Genomic DNA, 23535 nt, shown 5'->3' on the forward strand with positions numbered 1-23535 from the left:
TACCTCCGATGGGTGCTCTTTTTCGCTTCCGTTGCGTACGCCTTGAGTGCCGGTCCGAGTCTGATACAGGTATGTCGTCATGCCCCATGTGCAGTGTTGGTGCCCAGTCTGGATTTGTTACATCCATTTCATATGCTGGTTTGCCTGCAATAATGCCAAATCATAAGCTACTCAGTCGACATGACGTGGTTCTGCAGCATCACACATTAGCATGTTTTATCTCATTATCTATGACCTCAGCACGTTGAAAATCACACTAAAAGCCTTTCAAGAGTGATATGAATTAATTTAGAACTCACCGGAAAGAAAATGCCGTGAGCAAACCAACAAAAAGCTGGGGATTGCAGAGAACTCGATATCCGCTCGTCTCACCGCTGCAATCCAAGCCTGACGTCTTTGTTTAGTAATATCGGATACATGGGATCCCTCACGTTGCCTCCAGGACGGAAAACGATGAAAAGAGAGCCCGTTATCCAGCTTCTTGCCTTCACGATCGTGTGATCTAACGTTGCAACCGACAACACAACACGTACGATCCATAGCTGAAATGGTATCCTTTGGCTGGCCTACTGTCATGGCGGAAGGGGGCATGGCCCATCTCCCGTGACATCACGCTCCAAAGCCCTATAGGTGGGAAAATGTACCATGTCGACCAATCAAAAATGATATGGAAACATGACATTTGGTTGTTTAGCAAAAGGGGGAAGTTTTAGGAGTGACCGGCAAGAGAGAGTGAGTGAGCGAAAGAGAGAGAGAGTTTTGATACGTGAGAGATTTGTGACGTTTACCGTGTTTGGTCTCAAGTTAGTTTGTTGTCTTGTGTATTTAGTGTGTAGCTGTTGTTTTGTTTTGTGTGTCAGTTCTACTAGTGATCGTCACAGTTGCTGCCTTAAAGCCAACAAAGGCAGATTGCAGTGTAAACGCTGAGTGACACACCTGCTGTCAGACCTGCAGGTTTATCCCTGTGCTGTTCTCATATGTGTTAGAGTGACACAAACTATTGTTTGACACCTGATTGTTCTGTAAATAGTTTGAAATGATTATATGAAAAACGTCTGAGCCTTGGCTGCATTTTTTGGTAAATAGTACCATATAACTTTGTTGTTTGCAAAACGTGTGCGTATTTTTAAAAGTGTACAATCTCTATTTGCATTTCAAGTTATGAAGATGATTCGTTAAACATGTGTGTGGTTTTTACAGTCAAAATATCACTTTCTACTTGTATTTTAAATTTTGTCTGAATTTAGATAAATTGTGCTGATACAGTTGGTCAAAATGAGAAAATAACAGATTGGCAAGATAAACTGTTTTTAAAGGTAAAATATAGAGGCCACATCAAAAGTAGTCAAGAAGGGTTAAAGGCTAAAAGCAAAGTTGTCACTGTTGGGTCTGTGTTTCCACAAGCCCCGCTAATTCTAGAGACTTATTCATCATGAAGAAAACAAGACAGTCGATCGATCAATTATTTGCGAAAGGGAGGCCTCGTCTGTGTCCACCACGAAAATTACCACAGATCTGACCTCCTCCTGCTACCTTTTATTGGGAGACAGTTCACACAAAACACGTCAGAACAAAGCCACGCCCCCTTTGTTCTAAGACAAAGCATTTTATGTATATGTGTGAACTTCTGTAAGAGTGTGTGTGTGTGTGTGTGTGTGTGTGTGTGTGTGTGTGTGTGTGTGTGTGTGTGTGTGTGTGTGTGTCAGACCTCCTGCTGACCAAAGGGTCGTAAACCCAGGAAGTTTACATCAAAAGAAACAGATCTTCCAGATAGGATGTATCTAGGGGTGGGTTTTTATAATCGATTCATCGATTAAAATCGATTCTGGCTTGGATAACGTAAAATCGATTCATTAAAATCCTGAATCGATTTTTTAATATAAATTTATTTTGTCCGAAATGCCAGAATCTCTGGTGACATCTCACAAAATTTCAAGAACCACCAAACAGTAAATGAGAGCAGGTACAGGGATTCTGCACATAGACTTAAACACACAGCGCGACCCGCGGATCAGAATCAGTTAGATGTCGCCTTTCTCACAGTCGGGGCTGAAAGCCGACAGCTCGCTGATCCGGGTCCGCGCTTTGTGTTCACGCCCTTTATGCGCTGATTCTAAAGCTGTTAGTTTGATCTCTCTCCAAACAATATTGACCGAATCAGCAGCAAAAGAAGATCCAAACGCTTCACATAAACATCGTCATGAATTCACTCTTTTACTGTTTTGCTTCCATTGCGATGCGCAGCTCTCTCTCTCTCCCTCTCTCCCTCCCCCTCTCTCCCCCCCTCTCTCGAACAGTTTCGCTTTCTTCATTATTCGCTTGCTTGTTACACAAGTCTACTGTTGCTTACAGCGCTGTCGGCCGCTGTTTTTTCCCCTTTTACATTCTTCCGAAAAGAAAACCTCATTTCTGCTGTTCAATACTGAACAAATTGAAACTTTTTAAAATTATTCAAAATGCAAAATGCTTAGCCATGTCTCTAATAAAACCGCTGTAACATCAGAGGTAATGTTGATTAATTAATGGTTTTCTTTCGTTTTTGATGTACTGCAGAATATTTTTATAAAATCCCAGGCCAGGAAAATCACCTACATGTTTTTCTGTGTTTTATCTTCAGCTACTTTGACACAAAGGCATCTGCTGTGATGCTCACACCTTGGATAAAGTCTTGAGAGTGTCAGCTTCCTTTTTATAGATACAAAAATATGTAAATGTCCTGATCTGAATTATATCTCTGACTGTCAAAATTTCCCAGATTTAAATCGAATCGAATCGAATTAAATCGAATCGTGGATCGAATCGATTCGGGACCTTGTGAATCGGAATTGAATCGATTCTAGAAATCAGTGACGATACCCAGCCCTAGATGTATCTACAATAAAACCTCCCCCAGCACAGAGTGGTTGGAGAGGTGGCCAGGATCAAAGGGATGGCTTTGATCCTACTGCTTGAACTAAGACTGTACAAATTTAAGAAACACAATGGCAACATTCAACAATTAGACTTAACAGTCACCAAGTACTGTTTATATTTGTGTGTATTGCTGCAGCTTTTTTGAGTATTAATTTGGTGCCTTTGTGTGAAATAATGGTATTGTGAGTGATCCATATAGTCACAAAGAATAGCCACTTGTTTCTGTGCTTTCATTCAAAAATGTGTTTATCATCAGCACCTGCACATTAAACTACTTAAACATTATAAATGTCTTCAAGCTCACACTGAGGCCTGTGGGGTACTATCAGCCACTGAGACAGTACACACATTTATATGTGTTTGTATATGAATATTTCATACTTTAAGACTGCCTGTTTATTTAAGGGAGATGAACAAAATACATTGGAATTGTACAAAATAATATCATGGATGATAAATTAAATAGATTTTAAGTAGATGCTTGTGCATTCTTAAAGTCTTATATGTTGAACTGAACTATGTGATCTGTTCAAAGCCTTAATCTTAATTTGAAGTGAAATGTGCATTTTGAGTTTATACACTATGTATATAAGGCGACCGTTTCCTTTTGCAGTATTTTTGTGTGGTGTACTTTTCTATGTCTTAACAAAAGGGGAACAAAGGTGTTTAAGTTCACCTAGGATGATGTGTTTTAATTTTCACATGGTCTTGCTTGAATTTGACCCTGACAAAGGCGTATGAACTCTGTCAGCTGTTTGGAGTTTCCATTTTCTAAACTTCTACATTCTGAACCTTCTTCAGCTCTGAACAGATGATGAAACACTGAATGATTTCAAGCTCACACTTTGTCTAATAAACTTACATCTTTCATTCTTTATACAGATTGAGGGACTGTGGTTTGTCAGAGATCAGCTGTGATTATCTGGCAGCAGCACTGAAGTCCAACCCCTCCCATCTGAGACAGCTGGACCTGAGCTGGAACAACAAGCTGCAGGATTCAGGAGTGAAGCATCTGTGTGGTTTCCTGGAGAGTCCAGGATGTGGACTTGAAACTCTGGGGTCAGTCAGCATGTTTTAGTTGTGCTGAGATGAATATGATGTGAAAGTTGTGCTGACACTAAACTGCAGACATCAGGCTGATATTATACTGATCCACACTGAGGATCTTCATGGTGAAGTCTGTTTTCTTCTTCTCCGGTTTAGTCCATTGACTGCAGCAGAACAATGTTCACATTTCAAACCTTCAAAGAAGAAGAAAAATCCTCCACTGGATAATTCACTGTGAAACTCTCCAACTCTTCATTCCACCTTAAAGTCTGTCTGACACTGAAATCCAAAGCAAAATGTGCGTTTGCTTTACAGACAGCAGTCCAACACAAACATACACACATCATCCAAAACACAGTCCAACATCCAAATCTCCTCCACTGCCAGCATGAATGATGGGAAAGAGAAGGAGGAACACTCTGACATTCAGGGTTAGAATGAGTTTCATGAAGCAGACTGTGAAGATCAAAGCTGCATTAGAAAGCTTACATGAATGAATGAGTGGACAGAAGTGGACAGAGATCATCTGAAGCACTTCAAAGGCTTTAAATCAGCACATTTCTCTTTATTCTTTATCAACTCTGTTAGTTTCTCTCAGTTTTCTGTGGAATGAAGCTAACAGCAGGCTAATAAGATGCTGACCAATAGGTTTCTATTAAAGGTTGTAATTTGTATATGAAAAAGTGCTTTGGCTCAGCAGGGATCAGCTTACAGGTAGAATACAGCTGCTGGATGGGATTAGCATGTCATAGCTATCTACCAAACTGCTAACTGGGGGATTTCAGGCCATCTATGGATCATTTTTGCTAACTGTTTATTCAGCTTAGGCTCACAGGGCTGCAGCCTGTGCCCTAGCTGTCATAGGGCAAGAGGCGTGGTCCACCTGCACAGGTGAGCAGTCCATCACAGGGCCAACAGAGAGAGACAGAGAAGCACTCTCTCACATCCACACCTACAGCCAATTTAGAAGCACCAATGAACCTAAGCAGCATTTCATTGGACTGTGGGAGAACATCCACCCTCCACAGAAAGGCCAACAAGCTTCAACCTACAACCTTCTTGCTTTAAGGCACTAGTGCGAACCACGTTTCCCCATTTCAGCCCAAATCCTGCATCTTCCTGTTTCTGACTCCAGGCCAGCTCCACTAACACTTTCTCATCAGACACTGCCACCTAGTGGAGGAAGTCTTAGTTCCACTTGAAGCTTCAGATTACAGTTAGTTCCTTTACAAAGAGGTGGAGGTGGTGGGGCCACAGCACCATCATCACTGAGTGCCATAGGACACTTAACCTTTGTTTCCATATGCTGGGAACTTCCTGTTGTTCCAAGGAGGACTGGAAAATGTGTGAAAATCTCCCAGTCAGTTCCTCACAGCACACTTCAATCATTTCCCTCCCACAGCATCAGGACCAGGGCTTTTTCTCTCTTTGGTCCCACTAAGAGATTTCCACACAAACACCTCATCAGTGGGACTCTCAGAGCTACCAGCCCTTTGCTACAATCACAAAGCTCTTCATTGAAATCAATGATATCAAAGCTGGAATCAAATGAGTCCAAGTCTTCTGCTGATTCAGCATCACATTCATCTTTGCTGCTTGTTCTGCATCCCCACCATGGACTTCATTCCTTTCCAAGCCAGCCTTGAGTGTCCTTTATTCAGCTCATCCTCTGCTTTACTTTGACACCTGATTTTAGCTGCTTTATCTCTCTTTCAACAAGTTTCTGTGCCTCAATCTTTTTCTTCTCTTCCTCATAACAAGACAGCTTCTTCTGCCTGAGAACATGTTGGAGTGATTTACTAATCCAGGGCTGCTTACTGGGGAAAATACTTCCTGTTTCCAAAGTAATCCCCATTTTTCCCAGAAAGAAATGTAAGTAGAAATCGATGATCTAAGTGAGAACATGAGCCGTTAAAACGTCCCAGTGGGTGCAGTCAAAGCAGTCCCTCAGTTCCAGTATATAGTCTTTGGTCCAGACTGGAACAACTGTGTGCCCAGTTTGAGCTCTCTTCAGTCCTGTGACCTGACAGACCCAGAGGGGCCATCACATCACATTTAGAAGCTCCCCTAATGGAGCCACAACACATGTCCAACACTTAGTCTGTCTTGTTGGACCAACTGGAAGAAATGATTCAAGGACTTAGTCACAGAACAGAGATTCAAATCTCCAAAATCCAACTGGCTGCATCAGGACATATAGTCTGAAACTCTGCACAGTTTCCTGTTTGAAGCTGCTTCCTGTTGGCTTCAGCTGTTTGGAGTTTCCATTTTCTAAACTTCTACATTCTGAACCTTCTTCAGCTCTGAACAGATGATGAAACACTGAATGATTTCAAGCTCACACTTTGTCTAATAAACTTACATCTTTCATTCTTTATACAGATTGGAGAGCTGTGGTTTGTCAGAGATCAGCTGTGATTATCTGGCAGCAGCACTGAAGTCCAACCCCTCCCATCTGAGACAGCTGGACCTGTGGGGAAACAACCTGAAGGATCCAGATGTGAAGCAGCTGTCTGATCTTCAGCAGAGTCCAGACTACAGACTGGAGACTCTGGTGTAAGTAGAGTGATGGAGTGAGTGGGTGGTGCTGTCAGCAGTATTGTACTAAACACAGTCAGTATGAAACAAAGATCCAGTGTTTCCTGTAAAGCTGCAGCTTCTCAGTGAAGCTGTGAGAGGAGAATGGTGACAGGCTTCAGGATTGGACACAAACACTTCCTGTTTCTGACCTTTATGGTCACCATAGTAACGGCTGACACGCTCTGATCAAACACTGTCAACAGCCAATCAGCTCTCTGAACAAAGCAGCACGCAGACCAATGACTGCATTCATTTCCAAGTTTAAAGCAGTGAAGAACACAGTCTGTAGGTGAGGAAGAATTTAGTGAGAGCAGATGTTTGGATGGAATTCCTCCAGTCAATCCACACTGAGGATTGTTATGGATTCAAATATTGGGGATGGAGACAAGATGAAAAACCAAAAGAACAACACTGGTCCAGTCGGGTTCAGTCAAACAATGATTTTAATGATCACACGCGCAGGAGATAAACACCGTACGCAGACAGCATCAGATCTCAAAATGGTGGAGCATTGTTCAAACTCTTATAGCCTCTCGTAGCCCCCACCTAATCATAAAAGCCTAAACATTCACACTCTCTCTCACACGGCGCCTAAGCTACGACCTTGGCTCCCTGTTTATCTGCTCCTGCTGAGATGGGGCAGGAAACTCCAGCATGTTCTGTTCTCTTCTAATCAGACAAATAAGATGATGACTTTCTGCAAACAGTATTTTCTTATAACTTAGCAGTATAATGCATCATAAAACAACATCATCCATTCACAATAAAGCAGCAGTCTAATGTAATGCAAATCAATCTAACAAATGCAATAGTTATCAGCTTCTTCTAATTCAGGAGAATAATGCAAACTAAAACTACATAATAATTCACAATCTTTAATTAGGGGTATAACATGGCATAAAATAATATTATAACCCAACAGGATCTTCATGGTAAAGTCTGTTTTCTTCTTCTCTGGCTAGGCTTAGTACCCCATTAATCAGTTGTGTTTTAACGTTGCTCTCTGCAGGGTTGATGACAAGACTTTTAAATCTTCCATAGACAAAACCAGTGAGTACTGAGACTCTGTGTCACATTCATCACTATTTCATCAACAGCATATCACATGAAAGCTCGTTTGTGCTTATTTCATTCTGCAAAAATCTATAAATTATGGGGGTTTTTAAGGATGTGTTTTTAGGTACTGGTTTTGGTCAAAATATTTTAATACTTTAAAATCTTTTTAGTGAGTGAGAAGGCTGCAGCTGAAGAAGATGGTGGGTCCTTAAGGAAGAAAGAGAAATCCCTCACAGACAGTTTGTATTTGATCAGAAAACCACTAAAAAACTAATATGATTGTAAACAGCACCAGTTAGAGTTCCAGGAAATCCTGACATATTCGATGTTTGTCTCTCATCAGGTGACTCTGAGGTCAGACTGAATCCAGACTCATTAGACACAGAGCTTGATTTGTCTAAGGATGACATAAAGCACATTAAGGTGAGAGAAAAGCATGTGGATCTGATTGTCTTGTGACACAAAAAAGAGGCCTTCAGCACAGAAATTGTGTCAGGTGTGTTAAAGCACAGGGCAGACAACCAGTCAGGTAGAGCTGGGCGATATGAGATTTTTTCATATCACGATATGTTTTTTTCATTTCAGGCGATAACAATATCTATCACGATATAAGCCAAATAACTATATTTGTAAGATTTAAATGTGCCGTTGCTCACAAGTAAAATGTGAAATAATCAGCAGCTTGTTTTTATTTAAATATTTATTTCCCATAATAAGTTCAACAGGGTAGATGTACTTAAGGAACATGAGACTTTTTCAGATAAATAAAGGCAAATATTGCAAACTACACAAAAGGCAGCCGCTAAAGCGTTTAAGTTTCAAAATAGAACAAACGAAACAGACTAAATTGTCAATTCCACTTAGAAACAAAATATTAATTCTAAAAATAAATCTTAGTTTGTTTTACAGAAGAACAGACAAAACTGACTAACTTTTGTCAATATCAAATAAACTGAGAACTAAAAGGAAATTCTCAATCTCTCCTTGTTGTATAGCTTAGCTTTTCAAACAGTTTTAACAGTTACTTTAGTCTGACAAAAGCCGAATGACGAATTAGCGCTTCCAGTCAGAGACTGAGGCTACGTCCACACGTACACGGGTATTTGTGAAAACGGAGATTTTCCGTTTTCGTTTTAAAAAATAATCCCGTCCACACATAAAAGCAGAAATGAAGGAAAACGCTATGAACATGCCAAAGCAGCAGGTGGCGCTAGATTCCTAACCGTGCAGAAATGTTGGCCAATCAGAAGTCTAGAAGCCTCGGTGGGAAAAAGTAAACAAAGCTGGGGCATAGAAGCAGAACCGAGTCGTATGTGTGGACGAACAGTAACTGTGTGTATATGTAAGCATTTAAACACTGCAGAGAGTAGAATTAACAGTAACAGTATTGTAGAAATTCATTTCACCGAAACAATAACGTGGCGCACAGTGTGACGCATGCACCAGTTTATTGTATTTCCAGACTTGCTTTCGGCACAATTTACAGTGCACGCTACTCTGTTTTTTGTCAGACCTGAAATAGCCGAAATACCTTCACACTACGGAACTTCTTTGGCTCTTCCGTTCGACAATCTCTCCGGCATTGGAACCATCATCTGTTTTCTCTTCGGTCACGCTCGGTTGATTTTTCTAGTCGGCACACTCATTTCCTCCATTACCCGCTGGCTGCTTCCCAAACAAACACACGTGCGGCTTGGCACTTGTGCTGTACGTAACAAGTCACGCGACGTGACGCTGCGGCTGTGATTGGTTCGGCTCTGCGCTACTTAATTTGGATTGGCTGACCTTTTTTTTTTTTTTTTTTAAAGAGGACAAGAGATGCGAGGTCTATCGCGATAGCTTAATTTCTCTATCGAGTAAAAGTTATATCGCGATACATATCGTTATCGTTCTATCGCCCAGCTCTACAGTCAGGTTTAAGATTCTGTGTCATTGTCAGTATGTTACTCGCAGTTTTGAAAGTGTGTACAGATAACACCTGATGTGTACTCTGTGTGCCTAGGGGCACACGCCACTAGCTGTGTGGTCCAGCTATGTTTCTACCCTCACCTATGGCCACGAGCTGTGGGTAGTGACTGAAAGAACGAGGTTGCGAATACAAGCGGTGGAAATGAGCTTCCTCCGAAGGGTGGCTGGCCTCTCCCTTAGAGATAGGGTGAGAGGTTCGGCCATCCGGGAGGGGCTCAGAGTAGAGCCGCTGCTCCTCCACATCGAAAGGAGCCAGCTGAGGTGGTTTGGGCGTCTGACAAGGATGCCCCCTGGGTGCATCCTGGGTGAGGTGTTTGGGCATGTCCCACCGGGAGGAGGCCCCGGGGCAGACCCAGGACACGCTGGAGAGATTATATCTCTCGGCTGGCCTGGGAATGCCTTAGTGTTCCCCCGGATAAGCTGGAGGAGGTGGCTGGGGAGAGGGAGGTCTGGGCTTCTCTGCTTAGGCTGCTGCCCCTGCAGCCCCGGATAAAGCGGAAGAAGATGGATGGATGATGGATGGATGGGTGTACTCTGTATAGTTTGTTCACTGTTTACTTGTTTATTGCTGCTTTAAACAGCTGATGTATTTCCTCTCTGAATTCCAGCCTCCATCAAGCTTCACCCCTCAAGTACAAACTGAATCCACACACATCTCCTACAGGTGCTTCTAATTTCACATTAGGTTGATAACATGTATGTAATGATGTGACAAGACGCGTGATACAGCTGGAGGTGATCAGACCTCAGCTCATACAGGCTGGTTGGAGTGCTTCAGCCCTTCTGTGTCCTACAGGTTCAGGTGTCCTGGTCCAGGTGTGTTCCAGTGTACTCTGACCAGACTAGTGTTTGTTATGGCTCAGGAGGCGGAGCTGTTGTACAGGACTGTCCAATGGGATGAGAGCCTCCTTCAATCAGCTGGAAAAACAGCTGCAGGGCCGCTGTTTAACATCACATGCTCTGAGGATACAGTCTGGGAGCTCCACCTGCCACACTGTGAAACAAAGGAGGGTGAGCACTGTGCTGTGAAACATCTGTGTTACTGTGTGGTGCTCAGCTAATATGAACTGTTCTTTATCATACAAATAACCACAATGCAGTTTATTTATAACAAAAAAGGATGGAGGTGAACTTGTTTGCAGGAGATGTAATCCTCAGATAAGGTGAGAAGTAAATCTGAACTCTCAGAATGAAAAGCTCTTTCCTTTCACAGCGCTGTGTGTTGATGGCCTGCTGTCTGTTGCCCACATCTCTGATGATGGGATGAGCATCTTGGAGCCGCTGGAGATCACTGCCACCCATGTGGTTGTGAAGGTTCCTCACCTCTCTGGGTGGGGCATCATCCGGTCTTTTAAGCGGCTCCTGAACATAACAGTAAATGGCCAAGTTCTGCTTTTCTTCCGACCTTCAGAGACAGAACCTGCACAAATCAACGTGTTTCTACTCCAGGAAAATATCCCATTGTCAGAGGTAAATAGTTTCATCATCTTCACTCTGTAGTCCTCTCAGAATCCAAATGATTCTCAGCAGCTTTCTGATAATAAACTAAAGTTATGTACAGGTGTACTGGTCACTCCACTCTGATTACCTGAGACAAAGAGTCAGGCTCCATTTAACTTTTCTTACCCACATTGTTGACCAATCACTGCTCTTCTATATTCACTCTCAGTAATGACCCTAAGCTGTGAACATTTGATGTTTGTGACCCATAATGTCAGATCTGACACTTCACTGATAAAAATAAAATCATGGAGCTTTTTTTTCTCTGCAAAGCTATTCTATCTCTATTCTATTCTATCTAATGATTGTTTTTGATTCATACTGACATGATATTCTACACCTGATATGTTTAAATGAGCTCTACAGGTAAATAGACTTATTAACGTTACCAGCATAATAAACTGTCCTGTCACTGCAGGTGTCTGCCCAACAACACGATGATGCTAAATACATCCAGACCCCTGCTGACTGTCTTTTCAGCTTCGGTCAAAGGTACAGTGTCCACTGTGAACCTGAGAGCAGGATAATACAGCCGAAGGTGAGTCAGCAGTTAGAAACTATATGCTGCTGAAATGAAATGAAAGTCCTGGATAACCCACTCGTCATGAAAATGGCACCTTTCTGTTGTTGTTTAGCAAACACAGTTTCGCTCAAAGTCTGGCCCAAATTACCATCCAACATTTCAAGTTTTCCTGAGTACAAATTCAGGGTTTGTGACTCTGATAGTCAAAGACCAAGAGGGGAATGAAATCTGGAAATCATCTGTTTGCCTGCCAGGTAAGATTCCTGCCAAATACCAGCAGAAATTACCCTACAAACTTTTTATTTTATATTTTATAAAACTTCAACTGAAATCATACTTCTCTTTTCATCCTCAGTTCAGAGTGCTGTTAAATGTCTATCTTTCTTTGTTCCTTCAGCACCAAGAACAGAAACCTTAATGAGAAATGTCCCAGATGAGTCCGGAGTCCCGGCAGACGAGAGGCTGCTCACAGTTCGCTCACAGTTTATTGACAGAGTGTCTGAACCTGTTTTAAAAAAACTTCTGGATAAACTCCTGGAGCAGCATATTATCAATGATCAGGAGATGGAATCAGTCAGATCACAGCAGAGCAAAGCAGATAAAGCACGAGACGTTATTGACACAGTGCGACGAAAAGGAAGTATAGCCACCTCACTTCTGATCGATGCTCTCTGTGAGGCGGATCCATGCCTTTTCACAGAGCTGAACTTAAGATAAGACAGATTTCTAATAAATCTCAAAGACCACTGACAGTGTCATTATTGTGATCTTCATGTGTGTGTTGGAAACTGGACTTTAGTTCTTATTAAAACCTGGACTCTGACTAGAAGCTGAGCAGGACATTGGATGGACTGAAGCAGAGTCTGGGACCTCAGTAAGTCTCTGGGCTGCTCATTATTAGTGCACAAACCAGGAAATATGTGAAGCTCCAACCTGTAGATGCTGAACCACATCTACAGGTTGAAGAGCAACACCTCAAGTTATCTGTGACCGGCGTCTGTTTCCAACAATATAACTGAAGCTGTTTTTACCTTTAATGCTGGAATAACATGTTGAATCACATGATCAGTGTTTACAATCTGATTACTGAGGTTCTCGTCTGTGCTAGCTTCTGCTCTGAGCAGCATTTTGTGTTTCTGCCTGTATAAATAAAGTTTTGCTGTTTGCTTTCTTATGCTGGAGTTTGAATTCATGTTTTTAAACAGTTTGAGCTTCCTGTTCGTATAACCCGTTCATGTGTTACACCCGTCATTGCGTTGTGTTCTGGCGTGAAAGTAAGAGGCAGGAGACAGCACTTGGGTCTTTGGCTCTTTACTGCACATCTGCAACACAGAAATAAGTGTCTGATCTGTGTGTGTCACGCGACTGCCAGTACACCTCTCCTCCGGCCATGCTGAAAGGAGCTGTGCCTGCAGCTTCATTAACACCACAATAATATAATAAATCTAATACAACAAATTGTTTTAAAACATTAACTTAAGCTCTCAAAAACAAAAAGCATAAAATAAATAACATGTCACTGAAAAATCATTAAAAACAACTTATAAGAACAATAAACAAAATAATTCAAAATCAAATAAACAGTCAGATAAATACAATTCAATAACCAGGACCCAATATTCTAGTGCTTATAGTTCAAACATTATACTTCAGTACAATTATATTAATAACCGCCATCCAACAGGCAATACAACACTGTACTTATAAAAACAATGAATGAAAGACTGCATCTCCAAAACATAAGAACATCTCCATACCTGCAACACAGAAATAAGTGTCTGTTCTGTGTGCGTCACGCGCCTGCCAGTACACCTCACCTGACGAAGGAAAAAAGAGTGCACGCTGCAGCGAACACGCTCACAAGTAGTGATGTGACGTTCTGTATCGAGGCTTCGGAGCGTGTGTCGAGTAATGGAGGGGGCGTTTCCGCGAAGCGCGTATCGAGGCTTGCTTCATTTATGGGAGGAGCTGAAAATGATGACGTCCGAAGCCTCGCTGCCCGGCTGTACCACGTGACTGGTTCATGAAGTGGTTCGAACTTTGCCGCGAGATATGACAGCGATATAAACCCCTCAGACTTCATTCAAAAACGTGGGTGTTTGATGGAGAGTTGTTAGTGAGAGTTTGGAGACCGTTTGGAGGTTTATGAGAGTGAGGAGAGAAAGTCAGGAGAGAATGGAGCCAGCTAAGAAGAGGAGGATGTCCTCCCCTGTGTGGGAACATTTTGATCTTATTCCTCCCAACAAGGTATGTAAATTTCTACAGAAGATGTATTTTCATAATACTGATGGTGCAATACAATTTATGTTGAGCTGTCTTGACTTTTGTACAAGGTGAAGTGTTTGCTATGTGCCAGGGAGCTGGGATATAACAACAACACCTCATCCATGCTTAGGCACTACAGAGCTTTGCATGAGAATAAGGGGAACACCGATTGTGGAGCAAGACCAGGTGAGCCATCAAATGCAATGATAATATAGGATGCAGTAATGTTACTAAATGATATAACAATATTATACAACTGTTATAAGTTACGTATGTGATATTTATATTTGTGCTTTATCTTTATTGTCTTTCCTCAGGAGAACAATCTCAAATAGATGAAGACCTGGTCAGCATGGTGATTGAGGACTCCCAGCCATTTAGCATTGTGGAGGACAAAGGATTTAAAAGATTTGTTAAATCATTAAATCCTAGCTATGTTCTCCCCACTAAAAAGGTCATAAAAGCAGTGAAAATTTAGTTTTTACAGAATAAAATGTGAACAGGCAGGACTGAGGCTCAAAGCCTCAGTGTGTAGCTGTCCATACCTCAACGTTACAAAAGCACAACCACTGTCCACACCCCAACCACACCTCACCTCACAGTAAATGATCATTTCCATTTCAAGCATTTCCAAATAATCATTTCCCATACTGCCAGTATAAATATACACAGTATACTGCCATCACTACAATATACATGTTTTACACACTCCTTTTGTTGTTGACATTTACAGGCTGTGTGCAAAATGCCACACTCTTCAAATTCATGCCAGCTATTATTTTTACGTCCAGTAGGTGTCCTACTAGAGCACATGAAGCTTCATGAAGCTTCGCGTTGGGGTGAACCAATTGGATGAAAAGCTTCAGTGCTTCATGGGGCTTCATCTGCCCATCACTACTCACAAGCCTCTAGCGTATGGAACGCCAGGACTGCCATAATGAATTAATTAAATACACCATTAAATAATTAATTAAATGTGGCAATAATTAATTAAAATTGGAATCAATTAATTAAATAAATAGTTATGACACATGTAATTAATTAATTATTGACACATTTAATTAATTATTTATGTATTTCACATTTTAATTAATTATTGACACATGTAATTAATTAATTATTGACACATTTAATTAATTATTTATGTATTTCACATTTTAATTAATTATTGACACATTTAATTAATTATTGACACATTTAATTAATTATTTAATGATATATTTATTTATTTCATTTTGGCAGTCCTGACGCCTGGCTCTCGTCATGAAATAATTTTATCTGTCAGCCTCACCCATCAAACTCAGGGGGCGGGGTTAACGCTGCCCATGCAGCTTCTCTAACATTTGATTGGTTGCCGTGCAAAGTAAGTCAAAACAGGTCGATCCTAGAAAATCGATTGCTTGTGTAGACTTGGGGCAGCCAGGTATCCCAGAATGCAGATCAAATCACAAGCAGCAATGGTGGTGGTGTAGTTTTAAAATACCCCGTTTTTCTGTCACCAGCTACACTTTTAACAGTGTTTTAGCCGCGAATGTCGCGACGTATGTCTGGTCAGGTTGTCAACATAGAACATGTTTGCAAAAGTGCTCAGATGTTTTCAGAGATTTCACTAGCTCTGCTAACAGTTAGCATGCAGAGTGCACCGAGGGGGTTACGTTAACCGGTTTGTTTACATATTCCACTCTCCGTGTTCCACATGTTGCATTCGCAGATTCTCATTTTCACCGAACGATCGTCTCTTTCCGCCTGGTTTTGTGTCTCTGTGCTTCTGTAACATAAAGAACGAGCTGACATTTTTCTCACGAAACCAGCGATCAGCTCAACAGACCCTCAGTTTACCTGCATGCATCCTCCTCCTCATCTGTCAGCTGTTTAACACCTGCTGCTAATTCAAGAAACACGCCTAGTTACCTGGTGATAGTCACAGTTTAACTGGGCAGCTGGTGCTCGATATAAAGCAATGTCAGCGCATTTTTCTGCACAAGATAAGTAAATATAGTGTTTTCCCCGAGCGCAGAGCTGCTGGAGCTTGTTTCCTTACAGAGCACTTTATAGGCGAACAGCTTTATCAGCGGCTGATGTCCAATCACCGGCACACAGCTTTCAAACCTCAGCTGAGTTTTAGCTCTCAGTGGTTAAACGCTGGACTTCATTCACTCAGGTTCTGTCTGTCGGGTCACGTTTACTTCGCTGTTTTATTTACAACTGAGCAAATCGGTTTGGCTGAGGTTAAAGTTACGTTTCATAACTGCATAGTTTCACAGACGTTTAATGGTTCACTGGCACATGTGTTAGACTGAACTATCATCTAAATATCATCTGTTTTTTAATAGTTATTCAACTGTATTCTAAGCACCAGCTGTCTGTTAGAATGTGATTTTTTTTCTCTCTCTGTTGGCAGAGGTATAAAAATGCGCAGGAAAATCTGACGTGCATGGCAAACTTCACCGACAATATTTAGGGAGGAATAAACACACATCAAACATAAATGAACCATTTGTCTGTCTCCATAATTGAGAGCATTTTCTCTTCTTATGTCAACACTCTCTCTCTTTTTTTTTGCTTTTTTTTTGCTTTTTCGGTCATGTTATGTTTACCTGTCAAAGGCTTGTTACAAACTATGAAACACATTGTGCAGACTTCTGGATGTTAGAAGAAAACTAATACTGCTCATGAATGAGACTAAAGGCAGGAAGGTGTCCTTTAAAACTAAACATGTTAATAGGACCTCCCTGTTTATATCATAGTTTATGATATAGCACGTGTATTTCAGTAATAGCCTGCTGAGGCCACTATACGTGCTGGCCTCATATCAAATGTGAAGGCAGACTGAGTCTATGTTTGACGTTTTTTATATCTAATCTTCCTTTTCAAACATTTAAACAGCAGCGAGTCTGCAGCTGAGGGAATACAAATTCAAATTGTCGGAACAGGTTTGCTCGTTTCTTGGATTCATTTGGTGATTTATTAAATGTATAATTGTTAGTCTAATCTGCTGCTGAGTCTCTTACACTTTTCTTTATGCTGTATATTTTCACGTCTCTGGAATAGTTGGCAGTTAGATAGTCAGCTGGGAAACTTTGTGTTAACTCATGGAGCTGAGGATATCGTGGATATGCTGACCTCGCTGCGTGGTGTACAGGGCCGTTTACCCTCATGATTAATATTCACAATAAAAATATTAGCCGAACATCATGAAGTCTGTATGTGTTTCATAGTGTCGAACAACCTTTGTACAGTTAAAGCCAGCAGTTACTACATGACGGAAACACCAACGTTATCTCTTTTATGTGTTTATACACAGGTCACGCTGATTACTGAACAAAAACCCAAAGATCAGATGTTAAACAGATTTATTTGCTCTCTCTCCTCCTTAAACATGTTTTTAATGTTAGTTATAATTCAGAATTGGCGACTGAAACACGTAGGACACATAAGAAAATCAGGAAATAAAACACCGATAAATATAACCTCAGTAAAAGAAGTCAGCGGGGGTTACTACAGCTGTGTACCGGGGCCTGCGCTTTGTCGGTGGGATTGCTTGCGAGGCGAGCGGGTCTATCCCACGCTTTGCCGTGAGACTGGGCAGACATCTCCGAAATCATCGAAACACTTTTGCAAAGAGGCTGTATCTTGACAAACCGACCAGACACATGAAGATTAAACCACTACATTCTCGGCTAAAAAAATATTAAAACGGTATTTGGTAACACACAAACAGGGTTTTTCAAAGCTCAGTTCTGTTAGCTTCCACATGCCGGTTGTTGTGTGCTAGAAACAATGGCCACCAGGCCAAAGCAATGGTTTTGACTCGATCAGCGTTAACCCCGCCCCCTGAGTTTGATGGGTGAGGCTGACAGATAAAATTATTTCATGATGAGAGCCAGGCGTCAGGACTGCCAAAATGAAATAAATAAATATATCATTAAATAATTAATTAAATGTGTCAATAATTAATGAAATGTGTCAATAATTAATTAAAATGTGAAATACATAAATAATTAATTAAATGTGTCAATAATTAATTAATTAAATGTGTCAATAATTAATTAAAATGTGAAATACATAAATAATTAATTAAATGTGTCAATAATTAATTAATTACATGTGTCATAACTATTTATTTAATTAATTAATTCCAATTTTAATTAATTATTGCCACATTTAATTAATTATTTAATGGTGTATTTAATTAATTCATTATGGCAGTCCTGGCGTTCCATACTAGCGTTCAGGCTAACTTAGCATGCTAGCATTTCAGCTGCGTTCTCGGCTAAAACTCATTAAAAACGTATATTAGCAAACTCTGTCCTCCACAAAACTTATCCCGAACGAGTCTCTTAACGACAAACAAAAATGTGGCGGTTCGGCTGTATTCACATTGCAGCTTGGGGTCTGAACAAACTGATCAACGTGGCAGTGACTTACCCCCCACCCACTTGAAACGTAAAGGCAAATAGGCGGAGCGGTTAGTGCTACGTTTGTGCTGATTTGTGCAGGTAAAATTAGCGTTTGTGCTGCTACAGTATCTGAGATATAATGATTTTAATTATTACGGCCTACGCTGTATAACACCAGTGTCTGTGGCAGTGAGTTTCAGCAGCTGTGGAGTTTTGCACTTTTTCTAGGCTTGCTGCATATTAACTTTTATTAGTTTACACTTTAGTAACACAATTTATTCAGCGGAAAGGTCGATATTTCTTTTGTTACTAGTGCAGAAACGTACACAAGGTAGGCTAAAGTTTTTATTTTTTCTGTGGCAAAACTGAGTTTCATGTGAAGTGATTCACGTATACCTAAATTATTATTATTTTTTACATACCCAGTTGGCCTCTATGATTTTGTTTTGAATTATATATGTTCATTATTATTAATGTAGCTGTCTCAGAAAAAATGAAGTGTTTGCTTTGATAGATTGTTACCTACGTGTAGAAAACGGAATATTCCACAGCACTTAGGCGAGGGATCTTCAACCTGCGGCTCTAAAGCAACATGTGGCTCTCCGGCCCCTCCACTGTGGCTCTTATAAGACCAAGTAAGTCATTTTTTTATTATAAAGACAACAAGAAAGGGTTCTGTTAACAGTTTTTTTTTTTTATGAAATATCTGCATTGACTATTCATTGAATGTACAAGGCTTTTAAAAGTGATTTAATGTTTCTTAGGTTCAAATCTGTTTACTGTAATTTTCAAGTTGGTTGCCCATCTTTCCTAATTTTCAATTATTATGGAAAGGATGCTCGTAGCTGGCTTCATTTTAACAAATACTTTTTTCCGTTATAAAGCTTTGATGATTCATTGTCTTATCAAATCTAAAAATAAACATTTTTATTTACATTTCCATAGCTTACACGATATAACAACTCATTTTCTAGATATTTATAGGCTGTTTCTTTTTTTAGGCTCTAGACAGGTTTTGTAGCAGCAGGGGGGAAAGGGGCCCTTTGAAATGAAAAGGATGCTGACCCCTGACTTAAGCCACCAGGTAAACACAAAAGAAATACTGGAAAATTATTGACAGAAAAATGGAACGGTTACTTTCAAGGCTATGGGTGAAGGTGACTTGGTGTGTAAAAGCAAATATACATCAGACTGACAAAGAAAAGAGTGTTAAAAGATTTTTAATTTAGAACTTTAACTTTATGTGCAAAACTGAACTTACTGATAACACACACTAGCCATTTGAACACATGTAACTGTAATGAACCAAATAAAACAGAAAAATGCAGGCAGCACTCATTATACTGTGTATAACACAGCATGGGGTTGTATTTTTTTCTTTTCAGATGCTCCTGTCACTCCATTTCCCAGGTCATCATAGCACTCCCACACACATGGAGCTCTCCTGCAGTATGCAGTGTAATGCCCCAAACCATCAGTGGTCATCTTTCCATGGAAAGCAATTAATGCCCTCAAAGTGAACGACTTTCCTTGGAGAACCAGGTTGGAGGGAAATTCATTCAGTGGAAATTCTGTTTGATTTGCAAGGTCAGTATCAATCCACACGATATCTCCAATGTTGTAGCTGTGAGTAACTGTCCCTGCACAGAGCTCATTTCCTGTGGTGCTGTCTTCTGTTTTGAATTCTGATGGACACAGAGATGGATTGGAGAGTGGCCTGAGGCAGGTAGACTCAGGTAGGCCAAGTCCTGCTTCCACAGCCGTGCCAAGATGAGCCATACCAGACTCTTTGAGGACAGAGATGGCAGGAGAAACAAATGGCACTTCCCTTGTCATCCCTTTGCTGAGGTAGCAGTGCTGTGAAGAGCAGTGTTTGGTAAAATAAACACTTGAGATGTTCCTCATTGTCTTAGCAATTACAGCGGAGATATTGCACTGAGCATCAATTTGGATCGCAGCAGACCTCAACGAGACAGCTTCAAACATTACACTAAGCAGCTCTGCTCTCCTTCTGTAGGTTTGTTGGGTCACACCATCTGTGGCAATGGCTTTCACCAGCTGCAGGACTGGGTTTTCACTGTCTTTCAGAACAGCATTTTGAAATGTGGAGCTGTCACAGAAGGCACAACATAAGCACTGAAAAAATGCATCAAATGCACAGGTATTGAGCACAGAGATTGTCGATTCCCCTAATCTAATAGGCTTATGGAGGTTTCCATTTTTTAATAATCCCACTTTCACTCTTTTGGCCCCAAAAGTTTCATCTGCATGGAGCCATTCGGTACATGAAGAGAGGTAGGAAGTCCTCTTCCTTTTTTTGGGTGGAACAGCTAGGCCCCTCCAGTTCTCAACTGCATCCCCATCAGCCGGAAGAATGTTTGTGGCAGCATCAGATCCCACAAATGGGTGAGCATCCATTTTTATTTTGTCTTCTGCATTGTGAGTCGTCATGGATCCAGAATTGGCATCTGTGACTTTCAGTGATCCCACCGTTGCCTCATCTTTGACCTTTTCTTTTGCAGAACAAATCCGCATATTTCCCTCGATGAAGGAAAGATGACGAGCAATGAAGCGATCGACTCGAAGAGGCAAGTTGTCATGTTTGAAAAGGCCATGTTTTATGTTTTTGAAATCAGCTTCAACAGTGGCTGAACTTGCTGTGATGCTGGTGCTTTGGAAGAGAGGGACCATTATTCCTGTCCAGAGTGGCAAGTAACTTGCCAGTCTTATTATATGAGGAATAATCTCAGGGAGAAAGTGAATATTATCTCTATCCCCATTTGCTGCAGCAAGTGACCTGCTCTCCTCACATATTTCTGTTACCCACTGTCGCAGGTCAGTCTGGATCTCATCCACTGAATCCACTCTCTCACTTTCCTCCGTCTGTTCATCTGGAATGATGATGGAGTCTTGAGCAATTTGGGCTTTCAAGTATTTCTTGCACCTTTCTGAAGGAAGAGGTGCTCCAGAACTGTCATCACCTTCTGCCTCACTGAGGGCCACAACAGTGATAGCATGTAGGAGCTGTTTTGCATGGTCCAAACATTGAGACTGAAGAGGTTTTGCTAATGACCTGACAAAGAAATCTTTAACACGATGTGTTTTCTTCTTCAGGCAATCCCACTGGCATATCATCTTGATGCAGTGCGCAACATCAACCCTGATATAACAAGGGGGGAGTTTGGCAGACTGGGTTCCAAGAAGGACATGAAAGCATTCATTAAGGTAGGACTTCAGATCAGGATGAGGAGTGAAAGCCTTGACCAGAGCTCCCAGAATTGCCAGAGAAAAGTCACTCACAGCATACTTTGGCACAGGTGCACCTGCACGAATCCATTCTGTCAACCAGTTTGCGATGGCATTAACATCATGTTTCTCTGACAGCATTTGCACCACTGGGACACTGGGGCAATTGTTTTCTTTCAGAATACCTTGATAAAGGAAGATATGGCCAGATTTGCCATTTGGTCTCAGCAGTTTTTTCACAACTGAACCGGTTGCATCAAAACACACAGTTGGGGGAGATTTTTTTGACAATGTCTTATAAACATGCATCTGTGTTTGACTCCAGTAGTGACAGAAAAACTTGTCCAGTCCAATATCTCGGATGCTACCACTGTGAGGAACACTATATTTTAACAATTGCAGAGATGCAATGGGGTCCTTATCTCCTAATTCCAAGTCTTTTCTCTCTTGTTTGGCTTTTCGCAGAGTGGCCAAATTTGGAAGGTGGCTTGGCTCAGGATCTCCAACATCCATCAGATCTGCTGCCCTCGCTGACCTCCATACAGCCGGTTCCATTCTGCCCTCACACAGCTCTTTAGCGATCTGTTCACGCAGGTTTCCAGACATGAACCGCTTGGAGTGGCCAGTGTGCAGGGAGAAATCTGTATTTCTCATGAAACACTGGAGCACCATTGGACTATTAATTGCTGGCTGTCTGTCACATGACATTTCTAACTGGCCATGACACTCCTTACAGTCGCCTCTGATGTCCAGATAATTATTGTTGACAGTTGGATGGACCTTTGCTCTACGGAACACAAGTGTACATGTATTTTTGATCTTCTTCCATATAAGATCGTTGATGATATGAGTCCAAGTGCCAGGTTTCAAAATTGTGTATTCCCTTTTTAGGGTAGGAGAAAACTTGTCATTGTATTCAACCTTTTCAGGAATAAATTTAACCCAGTCCTCAAAAGGGACTTCTAGTTCAAAAGCTTGACAGTTTTCTTGTCCAGGAGAAATGCAATGTGAATCTAACTCTCCTTCACTATTACTTTCCTGATCACTGATTTCCAAAGCTGACCAGATGTTGTGTCTATTTAGCTTCACAAAAGTGTACAGGGCCTTTGCTGACATCTTGTCTTCTAGCTGCTGACTCAGCTCTTTCCAGACTGATGCAGCTGGAGTGGCTATTTTGCCATTTTGGACTATGGCCTCTTTTGAATTGCAAAGAACTGCAAAAATGGAAACCTTGTCTACAGATGGCTTTCGAGGCATCTAAAAAAAAACACACTATGATTATGATGGAGCAAAATGTGATTTCTGAACTATATACACAGCCAGGAGCAACCCCTCCCCCAAGTTCTCCACCAATCTACACTTTCATATTTTGTGGAATTATTGTTTTTAAGATGGAGCTATTGAATTTGTGAGTTTATTAAATTGAGTCTGAGTATTTAACCCATGTACTGTACAGCACTTTAGTCCAGTGTGCTACATGTTTTAAAGTGCTTTAGAAACTTTTTTCTTGGACATTTTTGAAAATGTTTAACATTGAAAAAAAATCCTTTTGATCCAGATAGTTAGCTATATCATGTATTAACTCAGTAACTAAAACCTCAGTATTTTAAATGTAAGCTTACCTTGTTCAGAAATCAGATGAACGCTGTTCTAAGAATCCTTCAGACACAGTAATGCCAAATAATAGTTTTTTCTGCCAGAAAATGTGTATTTGATGCAAAAGACTGCTAGCTTGTTCGTTTCTCAAAAAGTGTTCATGGGAGTGTAAAATGTTCAAATGTAGTTTTCAATAAAGTTTTTTTAATCCACTCTAAAAAAAATAAATACTCAAGCATTTGCATCGTGGTTTTATGAACAAAAAGTGATTGAAGTAAAGAAATTGAAGTTAAAAAAAAATACACTCATTACAAATTTAGCTGATTAAATACAACAAGAGGGTTTTTTTAACAGAACTTTATTGAACAAGTGAACACACAAAGTGAAAGGTCATTTGAAAAAGACATTTTTCAGCAGTAAACCATAACAGGATATCTCAAA

General features: G+C 40.8%; 2 protein-coding genes and 2 long non-coding RNA genes across 4 annotated transcripts in view; all 4 read left to right on the plus strand.

Annotated features, from left to right (window-relative positions):
• LOC147336401 (ribonuclease inhibitor-like) overlaps positions 1–3991 on the plus strand; it is an 89968-nt gene extending 85977 nt beyond the window's left edge. The window contains exon 3 of the mRNA XM_086287791.1: positions 3796–3991. Within this exon, the coding sequence (XP_086143917.1) occupies positions 3796–3991 (196 nt within the window). The remainder of the gene's footprint in view (positions 1–3795) is intronic.
• The window catches only part of LOC147336396 (NACHT, LRR and PYD domains-containing protein 1b allele 2-like), a 198003-nt gene extending 185242 nt beyond the window's left edge, over positions 1–12761 (plus strand). Inside the window, exons 3-11 of the mRNA XM_086287074.1 lie at positions 7550–7590; positions 7767–7835; positions 7940–8019; positions 10173–10228; positions 10361–10575; positions 10778–11034; positions 11483–11602; positions 11700–11841; positions 11985–12761. Of these exons, the coding sequence (XP_086143200.1) occupies position 7590; positions 7767–7835; positions 7940–8019; positions 10173–10228; positions 10361–10575; positions 10778–11034; positions 11483–11602; positions 11700–11841; positions 11985–12304 (1260 nt within the window). The 5' untranslated portion in view covers positions 7550–7589 and the 3' untranslated portion in view covers positions 12305–12761. The remainder of the gene's footprint in view (positions 1–7549; positions 7591–7766; positions 7836–7939; positions 8020–10172; positions 10229–10360; positions 10576–10777; positions 11035–11482; positions 11603–11699; positions 11842–11984) is intronic.
• A 6493-nt stretch (positions 12762–19254) lies between these two features.
• Positions 19255–20614, plus strand: LOC147336406 (uncharacterized). The gene is made up of 5 exons (XR_015128540.1): positions 19255–19336; positions 19638–19839; positions 19951–20100; positions 20270–20413; positions 20511–20614. It is a non-coding gene; the product is annotated as an uncharacterized LOC147336406 (long non-coding RNA).
• Positions 20615–21091: 477 nt separating this feature from the next.
• LOC147336407 (uncharacterized) lies at positions 21092–23310 on the plus strand. Its single transcript, XR_015128541.1, has 3 exons — positions 21092–21269; positions 21367–21477; positions 21964–23310. It is a non-coding gene; the product is annotated as an uncharacterized LOC147336407 (long non-coding RNA).
• Positions 23311–23535: the final 225 nt, after the last annotated feature.

Source organism: Aulonocara sp. 'chitande type north' Nkhata Bay, linkage group LG3 (assembly GCF_057382095.1).
Source record: "Aulonocara sp. 'chitande type north' Nkhata Bay isolate Kocher_YH1m ecotype deep benthic linkage group LG3, A_spYH_male_GT1.1, whole genome shotgun sequence".
Taxonomy (NCBI): Eukaryota; Metazoa; Chordata; class Actinopteri; order Cichliformes; family Cichlidae; genus Aulonocara; species Aulonocara sp. 'chitande type north' Nkhata Bay.